This window comes from Hyperoodon ampullatus (genome assembly GCF_949752795.1).
Source record: "Hyperoodon ampullatus genome assembly, chromosome: 17".
NCBI lineage: Eukaryota > Metazoa > Chordata > Mammalia > Artiodactyla > Ziphiidae > Hyperoodon > Hyperoodon ampullatus.
Window position 1 is genome coordinate 44,408,983 of NC_136930.1, and position 17,503 is coordinate 44,426,485.

General features: G+C 38.9%; 1 protein-coding gene across 1 annotated transcript in view; it reads left to right on the top strand.

Moving 5' to 3' along the window:
• GRHL2 (grainyhead like transcription factor 2) overlaps nucleotides 1-17,503 on the top strand; it is a gene marked incomplete at both ends in the record, with an annotated part of 116,207 nt that overhangs the window by 72,164 nt on the left and 26,540 nt on the right. The window contains 3 exons of the mRNA XM_079722760.1: nucleotides 3,545-3,703; nucleotides 14,650-14,737; nucleotides 15,223-15,362. Of these exons, the coding sequence (XP_079578886.1) occupies nucleotides 3,545-3,703; nucleotides 14,650-14,737; nucleotides 15,223-15,362 (387 nt within the window). The remainder of the gene's footprint in view (nucleotides 1-3,544; nucleotides 3,704-14,649; nucleotides 14,738-15,222; nucleotides 15,363-17,503) is intronic.

Genomic DNA, 17,503 nt, shown 5'->3' on the forward strand with positions numbered 1-17,503 from the left:
CGAGACTGTGATTGATATCATCAGGCACATAGACTGTGCTTTGCTATTGGGTCAGACAGCCAGGCAAGAAGAAAGCAGTGCCAACCCTATTGTAAAATCCCTGCTTGTTAGGATAAGTCTGGGAGCTGGCAACACAGTGTAGCAGAGAAGGCAGATTCTCATGTTGTTTACTTTTTATGGAATCAGGAGGCCATGAATCAAAGAAGGCCCACTGGGTCTTCTTCTAAGGACCTTTCTGCATTAAGAGGACCTAAGTCTAAGTGTCTCCTAGTGGTAGAGTCCAGTTTGTAGACCTTGTCTACTGGGTGGCTGATTGTTACAGCTCCTCCAAGGAGTATTTCTTGTATGTATTGTAGGATATTGCCAGTAAGCATCTATTATTTCAATGGATCTGTCCTACTCAAGTGGCCCCTATAAAAATACATGTTCCATCAGCTAAGCTTTCTTAATTGAGACTTGGAGCTGACAAGGCCACGATTAATATTGCTTCCTGCCTGTCTGAGTGTATGTCCACTGTGAGTGACGTATGGATATATCAGTAAGCCCAACCATGAATCCTATTAGCTTAGGAAATACAGAACACTTTTCTCTTCTGGTTTCTGCAGGACTAGGCAGGCTTTATGAGGGTGAGGAAAAAAAAACAGTCTGGTTGAGGACCCTGTGGATTACAATCACCAACAGGAAGATTTCTACATGAAATACATAGCCCTAAGTAGGAACAACCACGTCATTTGATCCCAGAGTGATCATTTGATTTGCTGACATAAAGCTGTATTTATTTATAGCTTCTGGCCAAGATAACCCCATTGTCAATAATGACAATAACAATAAAAGAAGTCAAGTGTTCCCAGAAAAGTATGCTTTTATTTTTTGACCTAATGATCGGGGTTTAGTGAAGTTATTGTAATCTTTAGAGCACCATCGTGTTGTCTTTCTTTCCCATCTAGCCTCCAAATTCTGTGATTGCAGGGACCATAATTGGTGCATCTGTGCTAGTAACTAGCACAGTCTCAGGGACGTGGTAGATACTTAAAAATATTTGTGGCATGAATGAATGTTCTCTGCAGTTAGGGCATCTCCAGGAGCAGTAGACAGCATTTTCTGTCTACTTTTACCCTGGAAGTTCGGTAGGAGAAACAGGCATAAGAAACATGGCATATTCTTTCTGAGTGGTCTTCATCACTCAGCCCTCCTAAATCATTTGACATTTGCATCTGTAGTTACTCTTTGTCTTTACCATTCCTAAATAATAAACAGATATTTATGAAATCCCTGGTCTTAGCCCAGTGTCTCTGTGGGTTTTGTATTTCACTTGTGTCCTCCAAGTTCGGTGCTCTGTTCTGTGTTCTCATGGCCTGTGCACTCATCTCTCTTAGGGGAGCCCTGACCATCCTGTGTTGGTCGTTGCTGGATTACTCATTGGCCTTTCCCTTGGACTGTCAGCTTCATGAGGCTGGGATCTACTTTCTTCTGTATCCCCAGTTTCTAATATTGTGTTTGACCTACTGTGGACTTGTGTTAATATTTATAGAAAGAATGAATGAGTGAATGAATAAAAGAAATGAATGAATAAAATGACCATATTCGATGTTAGATCATCTTTAGGCACTCATTTTCAGATGCAGCTGAAGAAGTGAGATCCTGTGGCATGATGTCCATAGTTGTTGTGATTAGCATGTCACTGAAACCTGTATCTGGCCTTGACTGCTATTGATGTGGTGCCTTGCTAGTTTCTCGTCGCCAAGTAAGGGACTCAAAAATTAAATGATTAAAATGATCTTTATATAGATATAGCACTAAAAATGAGAGATCTGGTTGTATAAATTACGAAAGGTCTACAGGCATAGGACTTAAAATGAATTAGGTCGGGCCTCCCTGGTGGCGCAGTGGTTGGGGGTCCGCCTGCTGATGCAGGGGATGCGGGTTCGTGCCCCGGTCTGGGGGGATCCCATGTGCCGCGGAGCGGCTGGGCCCGTGAGCCATGGCCGCTGAGCCTGCGCGTCCGGAGCCTGTGCTCCGCAACGGGAGAGGCCGCAGCAGTGAGAGGCCCGCGTACCGCAAAAAAAAAAAAAAAAAAAAAGAATTAGGTCAAAAATTTGAATGGCCTTTAAAATGCAGCTCATGGCAGTGGCTCTTTGCTTTCTGCAGGGTTCTTCTCTGGGGTGTTGCTGTGATATGAAAGGCTTCAGGTCAAGGGTTTGAAGGTGAATAAAAATTCCAAGGGGATGAAATAAAACAAGAGTCAGATAATACATCCAATGAAATGGTTTTCAGGATAAATAACTGTACAATTTTAAAACAGTGAGTTTAAAGTTTTCTGTTAAATAGAAGTAATACATATGGTATTAAATGGAAATAGTATCAAGGATATAATATAGTGTGCCTGCTTTTTCCCAGAGACTGCCTCTTAGTATTCATGTAGTTACCACATAAATCTCTGTGCTGTCCTCATATCCCTAGTTCGTGATAAATCAACTTTAAATGGTATATATTGACATCTACACACTATAGAAAAGGGGGATAAATTTAGTCGTTTGTACTTTTCCTTCTATTCCTGCCAATATTTCCTAATAAAATTATTATTTTTAGTTCTGTTGGGCAGTGCTATAATCTTTATTTGCTTGAGTTTCCATTTTTTCGGATTCATGTCATTTTTGTTGTCTTTCTTGCTATCTCATGACGTAAGATGAGGATGCTGGTGACTTGACTACCTGTCCTTCCTCCTGTGCCATGTCTTACCTCTGCCAGCCCTTCTTTTACTTTTTCACTAACATGAAAGTATCTTAGTATTTATGTTCTGTTCTTCAGGGAGAGATTTAAAAATGATTTAAAGGGAAAATTGAAAACCAAAGACAAGAAGTGACTTGCCTGAAGTCTGCTTAATGTTAGAGTTGGGACTAAAACCTGGGGCTTTTGACTCCCAATCTAGTGGGCTTTCTAGATAAACTCGTTGACCTCATTCATCAGATGTTTATTGAATGCTTATTCTCTGCCAGGCACTACATCAAGTACCAGTAATACAAAAATAATAAGAAATTGTCTCAAATCTCATACTCTCATACAAATAGGAAAGACAGATGTGTAAACAAATAGCTATGTTTCAGTGCAATAAGGTGCAAAGGAAGGTGTTGCGTAGCTTTCTTTTTTTTTTATCTCGCAGGTCAGAGATTAGAGAAATTGATATAATTATTAGAAGTGACAGCTTTAATACATTGAGGAGACAGCATTTTACCCAGCTAACTTATGCATGTTTGAAAAATAAGTAAGACTTTGCTAATATAGTTAAAGAGAAGTAATTTAAATTGTCTGTTTCAAGATTAAGTATAAAAGAAAATTTTTTATAAATTTATAACTATAAATTATATAATAAATCATGTTATATGTGTTTAATACTTTTTTATGTGAGAATATCCAAATATTCTTCAGTTGTCCTTATAGGTTTATTTAATATTTTGACTTTAAGTCTAAGGCTTATGCATTTTTTTTAAATAGATCTTTTTTATGGTGACTTGTGAACTTTTTCCTTTCTTTCTTCCTCCCTCAGATTTTCATCACTGTGAATTGCCTGAGTACAGATTTCTCCTCCCAAAAAGGAGTGAAAGGACTTCCTTTGATGATTCAGATTGATACATACAGTTATAATAATCGTAGCAATAAACCCATTCATAGAGCTTATTGCCAGATCAAGGTCTTCTGCGACAAAGTGAGTAAAGATGACAGTTTGTCATAAAGGTATTTTTGTTATTAGATATTACTTTAATGACATTTCCCCCCTGTCACCTTCTCTTGTCTAGTGGTGTCAAAATAATCACTTACCAATCACAGTGGGAGTGGTAATCTTTCATTCTCAGTTCCTATTAGACATCTAGGGAGTCATCAATCAACTGTCTTTTTTTTTTTTCAGTAAGTCATTCTACCACTAGTTTAATGACTGATTGACATTGCACTGTGCTATGAGTCTGATTCAGTTAGATAACTGAAATAATAGATTGTTTTTAGTGGATATATAGATCCTATCCCAGAACATATCGATGTAACCACTATTAATTTATGGGTTAAATGGGGTCTCAGCTACAGCCTTTTGGAATGGAAATGGCACCTCTAAAATAAGTTCATTAGCAAACATGCTTCAGCAGAAGATGTAGTTTTTGATTCTTTTTGAAACCCCTCATAAAAGACAGAGCAATTAAAATGGCAAAGATTAAAATCCCGTGATTATGTGACAAGAGACCCTTACAAAATCCCAAATGTGAATGGGACCAAGCATCAACAATTTCAAGACCTGTGTGATGTCGGCATTGTGAAAGAAAGTAGTGGGCCCACTTGATGACCAAAGAACAGGGAACCTACCAAAGTGACCCATGGTACCAGAGAGAGAAGTGGGCCATCAGAGGACAGTATGTGAAACTAGGGTGGGAGGGGATGGATTGTACAGACTTCAATTTACTGGTGGGTGCAAGCAGACAGAACATTGAAGTGTTCTGGGCTCTATAAACTCTAGAAAGTTATAAATTGAAGCTCCCTGGTAGGATAAAACCCTGCACTGAGAAGAGGCTGCTGGGAGTAGAATCCAAGTTGAGTTGAACAAAAATAAAAACAAAGTTTCAAAGGAAAGAGAAGTTCCAAATAAAAAGGAAGAGGGGAAAAGATACAGAGTAGGCAGATCTCAGGAAATACAGGACTATTTTCTTTTATGACTTTGTGAACACAACTGAAGCAGGAGCATGAGAGCCATGAAGCTAGAAGAATTATCCTAGTTCTCTCATTTCACTTAGAAATGACCAGCAGAAAAGAAAAACAGTTGAATCCCATACAATCTCTTGAAAAAAATAATTAAGATCAGACTGACTTCCTGTGGACAATGGATGCATGCCAGAAAGACATGCCCACAAAACAGGTGAAACCTATAGCCTAATGATCCAAAAATGGGCTTAAAATTAACATAATTTTAAAATTTTGAAATTAACAAAATCATGGAAATTATAAAGAGCAACATAAATCACAGTTTGAAAAACTCAGACATGAGGTGTTTGGAGAGCAGAATGATTTGAAAAGAGATATGGTAGAATTCAGGAAAGAATTTAGAAGTAAAAGATTAAAACATTTCAGAAGAAAAGACTACACTACAGGCAACACAGGAGTGAATAAGAAAAGAGAATGCCTTAATAGAAATACAAGTTGGAAAAGAGCAAAATTCTAAAAATCAGAAGAAATGAAGAAACAATTAAGAGAAAATAATAGATATAGAAGAGAGGTAAAGACGATCCAAGAGACATATAATATGTATCTTTCAGGAAGAAAGCCAAAACAATGGAACGGAAGAAATGCTAAAAATGATAAATCAGGAAAACTTAAAATAAAAATTATACATTTTTAAATGGGCTACGATGCATCTGGGAAAGTTGACCCAGGATGACTTTAAAAATATTCTTTGAGGGCTTCCCTGGTGGCTCAGTGGTTGAGAATCTGCCTGCTAATGCAGGGGACACGAGTTCGAGCCCTGGTCTGGGAAGATCTCACATGACGCGGAGCAACTAGGCCCGTGAGCCACAACTACTGAGCCTGCGCTTCTGGAGCCTGTGCTCCACAACAAGAGAGGCCGTGATAGTGAGAGGCCCACGCACCGCGATGAAGAGTGGCCCCCACTTGCCACAACTAGAGAAAGCCCTTGCACAGAAACGAAGACCCAACACAGCCCAAAATAAATAAATAAATAAATAAAAATTTTAAAAGAGTAACAAATGTTCAAGTACAATTGGTGTCTTTTTAAAAAAATATTCTTTAAGCATCTAAGAAAAATAAAATAGACAATGAGTCATTTATTTTTTTAAACTAATTTTTACTGGAGTATATAGTTGATTCACAATGTTGTGTTAGTTCCAGGTGCACAGCAAAGTGAATCAGCCATACACATGCATATATCCACTGTTTTCCAGACTCTCCTCTCATATAGGCTACTACAGAGCACTGAGCAGAGTTCCCTGTGCTACACAGTAGGTCCCTATTAGCCATCTATTTTATAGTACATAAGGAGTCATTTATAAGGAAACTTCTATCATCAAACTTTTCAACAGCAACACCTTGTCAGAAGACAATGATATTTAAAGTAATCAAATAAAGAAAATGTGAGCCAAGGATTTTATATCCAGCCAAGCTGACTTTCAATTATAAAGATGACAGGCAAAAACAAAATAAAACAAAGAAACAAAACCACCAACGAACAAACGAACAATCAAAAAATCCAGGGAATATTTCTTCTTGAGGAATCTATTAAAGAGCAAGCTTTAGACACCAATATGACTGTAAAGACATTGATGAAAGGACTGATGGTGAGCATTATGTGTATATTTACCTTGGATCTAATTCTAAGTGATGGGAAAGACAGTAATGGCAATGTGATATGTTCTGACAGTGTAGACATAGTACAATTATTTAAAAATTGGGTAGGGTGGGGAGAGAATATGAAAAATAGAATAAGCTGGCAACTGCTTATAGGTGTTAACTGGACGTAAAAGGGTGAGTTCAGATAGGTCCCGGGGGGAGGAGAGGAAGGGGAAAAAGAGGTTAATGGCTAATTCAGAATTGCAGCACTCTTAAAGGTGCTACAGTCAAATGTAGATCAAAGATCTACCATGCCATTAAAATGTCTGAGTTGTAGTTTAGCAGAGATAGAGAGTAGGAAGAAGTGGGCATCTGTGAACAGAGGCAGAGATGGTCATGAGAAAAGAGAAGGAAACACATTAACTAGAACTGCACTGAGTTTAGGGACATGTGGCATAGCAGTGTCTCTAAAACCTCGATAGCCTTTCAGGTCACAATGACTTAAGTTAGTGCTACGCGTCAGAGCAGCACAGCCCTCTCGGGGACAGTTAGGCAGCCCCCACGATACAGAGGAGACACAGTTAAATCAGTAAGACACAGTTGTTGTGTAGAAGAGAACACAGTTGTTGTGTACCAGCGAGCACAAGTAACTCGCCAGAGTTACACGGTGAAAAAGTAGAGGAGCTGGATGCAAATCCACATCTGATTCCAAACTCACACTCCTTATATGTTTAATTCAGCATATTAAACATTAAGAAAGCATTTTCAAAGGACGTACAGCATGGAATTTTTAAACTACATGTGGGAGAACGTTTAAACAATTTGAATTCCTTATTTTATTCCAGAAGTTTCAAGGGAGATGGTAGAATCCCCCTCAGTGAATCTCCTTCTTGGAAGGGAGGAGAAAGATTAGGATCAAGGAGAAAGGGAGGGAAGGATTGAATGGAGGCCCTGAGCAATCCATTTACCTTTATGTCAGAGTTGGATTTGAAAGTAGGAAAGAGAGGGCTTAAGGGATACTCGTATAATTATTTTTTTCAAGTGTTGAGGTCATAAATACTAAAAATCAAAACAAAGCAAAAATGCAGAATACATAAAGTTGTATTGTTGTTCACCTATGCCCTAGAATGAGAGGGACTCTAAGAAACTAGTGATGTAAAGAGTTTCTAGTGGGTAGTTTTTAGTTTATGTTTCCCAATGTTGAGTGTTAGGAAACTCATAAGGAAGAAAGCTCATGGGGCAAGCAGGGGGTATTAACCTTAAGTGCTATTAATTTTTCTGACAAGGTAGAAACAAAATTTTTTTGCTATAATTTGTCATCATATTTGTAGCTCTGATTTCAAAATCCAGGCAAAACTCACACCTGGGAAATTAAAAAGAGAAAAAGTTTAATTCTTGCACTTTTCAAATGGGTGTGTAAATGCAAATGATTAATTTGAATCATCCTCTAAAGTAAAAGAATTAAGAGCTATTCCATTTAAAACTGTAAATTTCCCAGTCAGTGTCTAGAGTTTTAAACAGATGGTAGTCTGCACTATTTATAGTTCTCCAGCTTGATTTCTAATTAATGCACCTGTGAGACTGCAGATGAAGATAAAGTCCTTCTCTACCTTTTCTTGATATTATGATACTTCTATTGAAATACATATGTTTACGAATTTAAAAATTCAGGATCTGCTATATGGCTGTACCTATATCAATACTTATGTCTATATCTTTATATCCGTATTTAATTACTTCCATTATCTTTTGAAAGACAAGAATTATATTGCTGAAGACAGTGACTATATATTGTTCAAAACTTGAGAATAAAGCCACATTCTCTTAAGAATTTTTTTCTCTTTATTAATCCTTGTTTGGAATGATCTTGGAGACAATGACTGTTGGAGATTATGAAAAGCTAAAGATATCCCTCCAAACCACCTTCTTAGCCAACTTAAATGGGTTAAGGCCACATTCTTTTTTTTTAAAAAAAACATCTTTATTGCAGTGTAATTGCTTTACAGTGGTGTATTAGTTTCTGCTTTATAACAGAGTGAATCAGCTATACATATACATACATCCCCATATCTCATCCCTCTTGCGGCTCCCTCCCACCCTCCCTATCCCACCCCTCTAGTTGGTCACCTCAGTTATCTCTTATTTTTATTTTATTTATTTATTTATTTATTTTTAACATCTTTATTGGAGTATAATTGCTTTACAATAGTGTGTTTCTGCTTTATAACAAAGTGAATCAGTTATACATATACATATATCCCCATATCTCTTCCCTCTTGCATCTCTCTCCCTCCCACCCTCCCTATCCCACCCCTCTAGGTGGGCACAAACCACCTAGCTGATCTCCCTGTACTATGCGGCTGCTTCCCACTAGCTATCTGCTTTACGTTTGGTAGTGTATATATGTCCATGCCACTCTCTCACTTTGTCCCAGCTTACCCTTCCCCCTCCCCGTATCCTCAAGTCCATTCTCTAGTAGGTCTGCATCTTTATTCCCGTCTTGCCCCTAAGTTCTTCATGACCTTTTTTTTTTTTTTTTTTAGATTCCATATATATGTGTTAGCATATGGTATTTGTTTTTCTCTTTCTGACTTACTTCACTCTGTATGACAGTCTCTAGGTCCATCCACCTCACTACAAATAACTCAGTTTCATTCCTTTTTATGGCTGAGTAATATTCCATTGTATATATGTGCCACATCTTCTTTATCATTCATCTGTTGATGGACACTTAGGTTCCTTCCATGTCCTGGCTATTGTAAATAGAGCTGCAGTGAACATTTTGGTACATGACCCTTTTTGAATTATGGTTTTCTCAGGGTATATGCCCAGTAGTGGGATTGCTGGGTCGTATGGTAGTTCTATTTTTAGTTTTTTAAGGAACCTCCATACTGTTCTCCATAGTGGCTGTATCAATTTCCATTCCCACCAACAGTGCGAGAGGGTTCCCTTTTCTCCACACCCTCTCCAGCATTTATTGTTTGTAGATTTTTTGATGATGGCCATTCTGACTGGTGTGAGATGATATCTCATTGTAGTTTTGATTTGCATTTCTCTAATGATTAATGATGTTGAGCATTCATTCTTGTGTTTGTTGGCAATCTGTATATCTTCTTTGGAGAAATGTCTATTTAGGTCTTCTGCCCATTTTTGGATTGGGTTGTTTGTTTTATTGATGTTGAGCTGCATGAGTTGCTTATATGTTTTGGAGATTAATCCTTTGTCAGTTGCTTCATTGGCAAATATTTTCTCCCATTCTGAGTGTTATCTTTTCATCTTGTTTATGGTTTTCTTTGCTGTGCAAAAGCTTTTAAGTTTCATTAGGCCCAATTTGTTTATTTTTTTTTTTATTCCCATTTGTCTAGGAGGTGGGTCAAAAGGATCTTGCTGTGATTTATGTCATAGAGTGTTCTGCCTATGTTTTCCTCTAAGAGTTTGATGGTGTCTGGCCTTACATTTAGGTCTTTAATCCATTTGGAGTTTATTTTTATGTATGGTGTTAGGGAGTGTTCTAATTTCATTCTTTTACATGTAGCTGTCCAGTTTTCCCAGCACCAGTTATTGAAGAGACTGTGTTTTCTCCACTGTATACTCTTGCCTCCTTTATCAAAAATAAGGTGACCATATGTGCATGGGTTTATCTCTGGGCTTTCTGTCCTGTTCCATTGATCTATATTTCTGTTTTTGTGCCAGTACCATACTGTCTTGATTGCTGTAGCTTTGTAGTATAGTCTGAAGTCAGGGAGCCTGATTCCTCCAGTTCCGTTTTTCTTTCTCAAGAATGCTTTGGCTATTCAGGGTCTTTTGTGTTTCCATACAAATTGTGAAATTTTTTGTTCTAGTTCTGTGAAAAATGCCAGTGGTAGTTTGATAGGGATTGCATTGAATCTGTAGATTGCTTTGGGTAGTAGAGTCATTTTCACAATGTTGATTCTTCCAATCCAAGAACATGGTATATCTCTCCATCTATTTGTATCATCTTTAATTTTTTTCATCAGTGTCATAATTTTCTGCATACAGGTCTTTTGTCTCCTTAGGTAGGTTTATTCCAAGATATTTTATTCTTTTTGTTGCAATGGTACATGGAAGTGTTTTCTTAATTTCACTTTCAGATTTTTCATCATTAGTGTATAGGAATGCAAGAGATTTCTGTGCATTAATTTTGTATCCTGCTACTTTACCAAATTCATTGATTAGCTCTAGTAGTTTTCTGGTAGCATCTTTAGGATTCTCTATGTATAGTATCATGTCATCTGCAAACAATGACAGCTTTACTTCTTCTTTTCCAATTTGGATTCCTTTTATTACTTTTTCATCTCTGATTGCTGTGGCTAAAACTTCCAAAACTATGTTGAATAAGAGTGGTGAGAGTGGGCAACCTTGTCTTGTTCCTGATCTTAGAGGAAATGGTTTGTTTTTCAGCATTGAGGACGATGTTGGCTGTGGGTTTGTCATATATGGCCTTTATTATGTTGAGGAAAGTTCCCTCTATGCCTACTTTCTGGAGGGTTTTTATCATTAATGGGTGTTGAATTTTGTTGAAAGCTTTCTCTGCATCTATTGAGATGATCATATGGTTTTTCTCCTTCAATTTGTTAATATGGTGTATCATGTTGATTGATTTGCATATATTGAAGAATCCTTGCACTCCTGGGATAAACCCCACTTGATCATAGTGTATGATCCTTTTAATGTGTTGTTGGATTCTGTTTGCTAGTATTTTATTGAGGATTTTTGCATCTATGTTCATCAGTGATATTGGCCTGTAGTTTTCTTTTTTGTGACATCTTTGTCTGGTTTTGGTATCACCATGATGGTGGCCTCGTAGAATGAGTTTGGGAGTGTTCCTCCCTCTGCTATATTTTGGAAGAGTTTGAGAAGGATAGGTGTTAGCTCTTCTCTAAATGTTTGATAGAATTCTCCTGCGAAGCCATCTGGTCCTGGGCTTTTTTTTGTTGGAAGATTTTTTTTTTTTTTTTTTTTTTTTTTGCGGTACGCGGGCCTCTCACTGTTGTGGCCTCTCCCGTTGCGGAGCCCAGGCTCCGGACGCGCAGGCTCAGCGGCCATGGCTTACGGGCCCAGCTGCTCCACGGCATGTGGGACCTTCCCAGACCGGGGCACAAACCCGTGTCCCCTGCATCAGCAGGCGGACTCTCAACCACTGCGCCACCAGGGAAGCCCTGTTGGAAGATTTTTAATCACAGTTTCAATTTCAGTGCTTGTGATTGGTCTGTTCATACTTTCTATTTCTTCCTGGTTCAGTCTCGGAAGGTTGTGCATTTCTAAGAATTTGTCCATTTCTTCCAGGTTATCCATTTTATTGAAGGCCACATTCTTAAAATAAATTTAAGAGAAACAATTTAAGTGTCAAATAAAAAAATAAAGATAGCCATCCCCTCTCAAAAGGTGGCAAAAGTGATCACAATATAATCAGGAAATCCTCAGGCATATTGTTTTTTTCAAATTTAACACTCCATAGTGAACATATAAGTGGGGGAAATTATTTTCAAATGATAAATTTGTTGTTTGCAGAAAATATAGTATTCTGGAAGAACTAGACTTTTTTGTGCTTTAATGAGAGTGAAAAGATTATTTTCTAGAAGCTTTGGGTCACAAATTATCAAAGGAAGGAAAGGAATTCTTGGAAGGTCATGTTCAAGAATGCTTTCTCTATGTTAATTGAATGTATCAAAGCTGCCCTGGGTCATTGTGAAGTCAAAGCCTTATTTTAGATATGAGAACTGTGGCTCTCCTAAGTTTGGATACTATCAGAATTGTTTTGGTGTGCTGATAGCTGAGCCTTCTGGGCAGGAAATTTCTTACGTAGATGTGGTACTAGGACTAGGCTCTATGGAGAGCTACTCTATGTTTTATGTTCATCCTTTGGGTTTGGCATATCAAAAAATACCTGTAAAATAATAAGCAGGTGACTTTATTTCCTAATAATTGACATTGAACATATATAAATCCTGAAACATATTAATTTCAGGCCTTTTTCTCATAGCAATTGTACAAAATAAAACACCAATTTAAAAATAAAATTGCTTGACAAACCTTGGGGTGTGTCTTTGGTGAGTTGTAATTTATATAGGTGAATTTCCATATTTCTACTTACATTAAATACCATATTGTACAGACTTTCAAATACAGAGAAAAATGTCTTACTTGGACACAATAAAAATGAATAATAGGGGCCTTTTGCTTATATTTCACACCCATTTGAACAGTCATGTTTGTGCATTTAACACTTAATTTTCTGAAAATATTATACGTTATCTAGACAAAAAACTACAAAACCTTAGTATATCTTGAAGAGACTTGCAAATGAAATACTTCTATATTTTTTCTCCCTCTTTCTATGAATTTCTGTGGTTTATAAACATCAGTGACAATTCAAAACTTGAAGCACTGTGAAATAATTACTCCCTTTTGGTAGTAAGAAGTTTTTTGGCATAAAAATGCGTATTTAAAATATCTGATTAAACTATTATAACTATCCAAATCTTACCTATGTAAAGCTCTTAGAACTCACCTGCCACAGAGGAAGTGCCCCATCAGGGTTAGCTGTAATCACTCATTCTTCAAGAATTAGCTCTAAAGCCATGATGGATACCTTGATTGACCATACATCCCTGTTGTGTCATGGCCTTACTTTGGCCAGAATTGGGAATCAGCTTTTTTTAAAAAGCCAATTTGATAAGCAAACTCTATATTTCAATGTTTTAATTCAAACCATTTGTGTCCTTTTCTGTGAATTGCCTATTTCATGGCTCTTGTCTATTTCTTTATTGGTATATTAGTTGTTTTTTCATTTGAATCATTATTTATGTTAATGATTTAACACTTTATATGATATTTTATTGCAAGTATTTTCACCAATTTGTCCTTTGCCTCTTTTTAAAATAAATTTATTTATTTATTTTCATTTTTGGCTGTGTTGGGCCTTCAGTGCTGCGCATGGGCTTTCTCTAGTTGCGGCAAGTGGGGGCTACTCTTCATTGTGGTGTGTGGGCTTCTCATTGTGGTGGCTTCTCTTGTTGCGGAGCAGAAGCTCTAGGCATGTGGGCTTTAGTAGTTGTGGCACATGGGCTCAGTAGTTGTGGCTCGCGGGCTCTAGAGCGCAGGCTCAGTAGTTGTGGCGCATGGGCTTATTTGCTCTGAAGCATGTGGGATCTTCCCTGACCAGGGCTTGAACCCGTGTCCCCTGCATTGGCAGGCGGATTCTTAACCACTATGCCACCAGGGAAGTCCCCTCGTCCTTCGCTTTTTAATCGACTTGTGTGTGTGTTTAACAGAAGGAGTAAGTTGTATACTCTCAAATCTATCTCTTTTGTGTGTGATAACTTGGGGGCAGTTTCTAGGGGTAGAGGTTGCTGGCCAGTCCTTACTTTACTATTCCTTAAATAGCTGCCACAAAGGGCAGGACCAGTAAATGCAGATCTGAAATCTAGGGGAGGAGTCTAGGCTGGGAGTGTGTACCTGGATGTCACCTTTCTAGGGCATCATGGAAATATGGGTATAGATGAATTCTTCTGTCATAAGAATGGAGAGAGAGACAAGAAAAGGAAACTGTGTTGGAATGTCTGTACTTGGGGAGTGAGAAGAGGAAAGTGAGTTAGCAAAGCTGACCAGAAAGAGAAGATATTCAAAGAATCATGGAAGGCCAAGAAGGCAAGAGACATAAGGTGACGGTCAACTGGTTAAGTCAGATGGATTTGGCGAGAGAAGCCAATGAAGAAGTCACAATACAAGGAACAGAGGAGCAAACAGGAGGCAAACAGACCAGCCTCTGTTCTCGTCGGTCAACTGAGCACCATCTCCAAGAGCATAGGAACATATTAACACAAAACCCCAGATCATACTTGTATGTGCAAAATGATCTTAAATCCTGTGTACTTTACTTATGCCCTCCCTCATTTCCCCTACTGTAATGATTTTTTATAGTTCCATACCAACGAGCAAAGGAAAAATTTTATAGGGAATTCGCACTCAATTTTAATGCCCCCCTCCATGCCCAGGAATCATGTTAATGAGCTAATGCTTCATCCTACAACATTTTATTATAATCAGTAAAATTACTTAACCGGCTTCACTGCAATAGGGAACGGGGGAACTCTGGGAAGAGTGGGATCCCTTGGAGGTCAACAATGGACTGTAAACTAAGGAGCAGTCTCAGCCTTCAGAGTGGGGGCCTGACCTCGCCGGAGGATGGAAACGGGGCTGCCTGGCTCTCATCCCCACGTTTTGTTTCTTATCCCTGTGGCTTGTGTGCAGACAGTTGCTCTGGTAACATGCCTAGCATTGCCTGCATTTGTTTTTCCCTGTCAGGGAGCAGAAAGAAAAATCCGAGACGAAGAGAGGAAGCAGAACAGGAAGAAGGGGAAAGGCCAGGCCTCCCAAGCCCAGTGCAACAACTGTGAGTGTGGCTGCGAAGGGGTAGGCTTTGTCTGGACCAGGTCCACTGGGGAATGGGTGAAAAGAAGTGGGTTGCAGGTAAAATATGGACACGCAAGGGATGGCTTGCTTTTCCCTAGCAGTGGAGAAGGGGTGAACTGTCCCCGTTAAAAGTAAATAGAATCACATGATCACGAGTTCGAACTAGGAGGGATTTTCTAATGTCAAGGAGACCAACATCCTCCTTCTCCAGACAAGGAATCTAGGGCGCAGAGAGGGACAGGAGGACAAGAGGGGACCGGAGCTCCCCCTCAGAAGTGCTCATGCCAAATCCACACTCTTTCTGCTGGTTTGGTGATGGGAGGCTTTTAAAGTGTGTTCACATCTGTGGCGTTTGGGAAGCTTCATAGGAGACAGTCATGAACTTTAGCTAAGATTAGATCTTACAGGTGAGAGTTCTTAGTCATTCACAACCCTCTCACTTATGGGTTTTGTGATTGTGTCCAGCCTCTGATGGGAAGTTGGCGGCGATACCGTTACAGAAGAAGAGCGACATCACCTACTTCAAGACAATGCCTGATCTGCACTCCCAGCCCGTGCTCTTCATACCCGATGTTCACTTTGCAAACCTGCAGAGGACAGGACAGGTATGGCCTCCCTGCTAACATCCGCCTGCCATCCATTCACTGGGCTGGTAGAGCCTTAAGACAGCATCACTTCAGGCACTGTTGATCTTAAACATAAAACCCATGAATTCAACAAAAAGTCAGCTGTTCCCTACAGAAAATGGAATTTTATAGACAGGAATGTCTCAGGAGAGGAAACCAACTTACTAAGGGGAAGGTGAGAGTGAGCTGATAATCTCGAAGTGTTGACAAGGCAATGAAAGAGGAAGAAAGTAAGAAGGCTGATAACCTGTAAGAAAAGTTTTGTTTTGTTAGTTTTGTCATGTGGGATCCACCTGATGCGATGGAGCTCCATCTAATGGTGGGAAATTGAACTGCACACACAACTTTAGAAACTTGCCCAAGAGGAAAAATTCTTTGATTAAATAAAACTCTATCAACAATTTTTCCCTTAGTAAATTAACAGTTTCCATTGAATAGGTAAATAATTTCACACCAAGAGAAAAATGAGATTGTAGACAAGCCTTTTAAAAACAGTTCCTGTCTTCTAGGTATATCTATAAGTGAAATTATAGAAATAATATTATAATATAAAGATACAATAATTAACGCATTATGGTAGCTCCAGTTGATGAAATGTTATGCGGCCACTAAAATTATAATTATGAAAACTATGTAGCAACGTAGGAACTCATTATGAATGTTCAGAGGGGAAAAAAGTACAGTAGCCATTTGTATCTATACTGTGATTCCAAATATATACCTGAATTTGAACAAGACAAAATGTAATACTTGATGAGTAGGGCTATGAGATGGATGATTTTCTCTAATGTCTTTAGTATTATTTATTTTATGTTATGAATTAAAATTGTGTGAGATAATTACTTCCCCAGCATTAGCCAGAATTGTCTTTCACCAAACCAACTGGGTTTAGTGACTCTTGTATTGATTAGTTTTCTTTTAAACTCAGAGTCCTCTGAGGAAAGGTCTGTTGAGAAAGAGGTGCATAATGACACATTCCAGTTTTTCTTCCATTCTAAGTGTTCAGACACTCATTAGAATTGACCTTAGTCTAGGAGCAGAAATCATTATCAGCTTAACTTTCTCTTTCTGGAGAATATTTTGTGTATGAGACAAAGCAGTTGTACAACCAGGGTTTTTTTTTTTTTTAAAAAGTTGCTGTTTTTGACACAACATGGCAACAAAATACCCATAGTTTTTTCTTAGAGTGCATTCCACTAAAATTTAGCACTCCCATCTTGTCTTACTTGTTTGATAGGAAAAGGACACAAAGAAGAAAGAAAGAATATTATGATTTATTAAGCTATGAGAGCCAGCACCTATTTTTATTCTTATTTTTTAATTCCCAAGAACATGATGGTGATTTGTGTATTTACAGTCTTTGTAAATACATGGGAGTTTTTGAAGCTAGGTATCCACACCTTCCAGGAGAGAGGGGAAAATGGAGTTAAATTGCTCTTATTATTTACTGTTGTGATTCTGGCTTCAGCCCGGTGTCAAAACTGACAGCCTGACCTGTTCTCTTGGCAAGATTTCTCTGAAATACACAAAGCTGTAAATGAATCCTAAGAGGAAAAGTGACCAAATCTGACTGCTCGTGACTGTCAGTCCTCTGGCCTCACTTGCTCCCTCCGTGTCCTGAGCTGGGCTCCTAGCCTGTGGCTGAATCAGAAGGAAAGTGTAGCCTTTACCCTTGGTTGGTTGCAGCAATTTGCAAAGCTGCCCAATCAGCGTCCCCTGTGGCCTTGTGAAGTTAAGTCCTGCTGTCTGGGGCTGTTCTTGAGGAGCCTCAGGCTTCCCCTGTGGCCTTGGAGTCAGAGTTAAGGGGCTCAGTTAGGGAGCCTGCCTGGGCTCCAGGCAACAAAGGAACACACTCTTCTGTGCCCTGGAACAATGCGTGAATGTCCTGTGGTTGATCAACTTGCTTGGCCCAAGGAAAGGAGCACCTGCTGTGTAGCTGGCTGGAACTTTAACGGCTGCCTTTTCTTAGAAAAGCTGGGAGCCTTGGGAGATGGGTCCAGAGGCAAGAGGGAAGAGGGCAGTGCCGTGGCGTGAGAAGTGGGTGTGGGACGGGGCTCGGCTGACTTTGACGGGCAAAATGAGAGCTAGCTGTGGCAGATCAAAAGCTGGGCCAGTTTTAC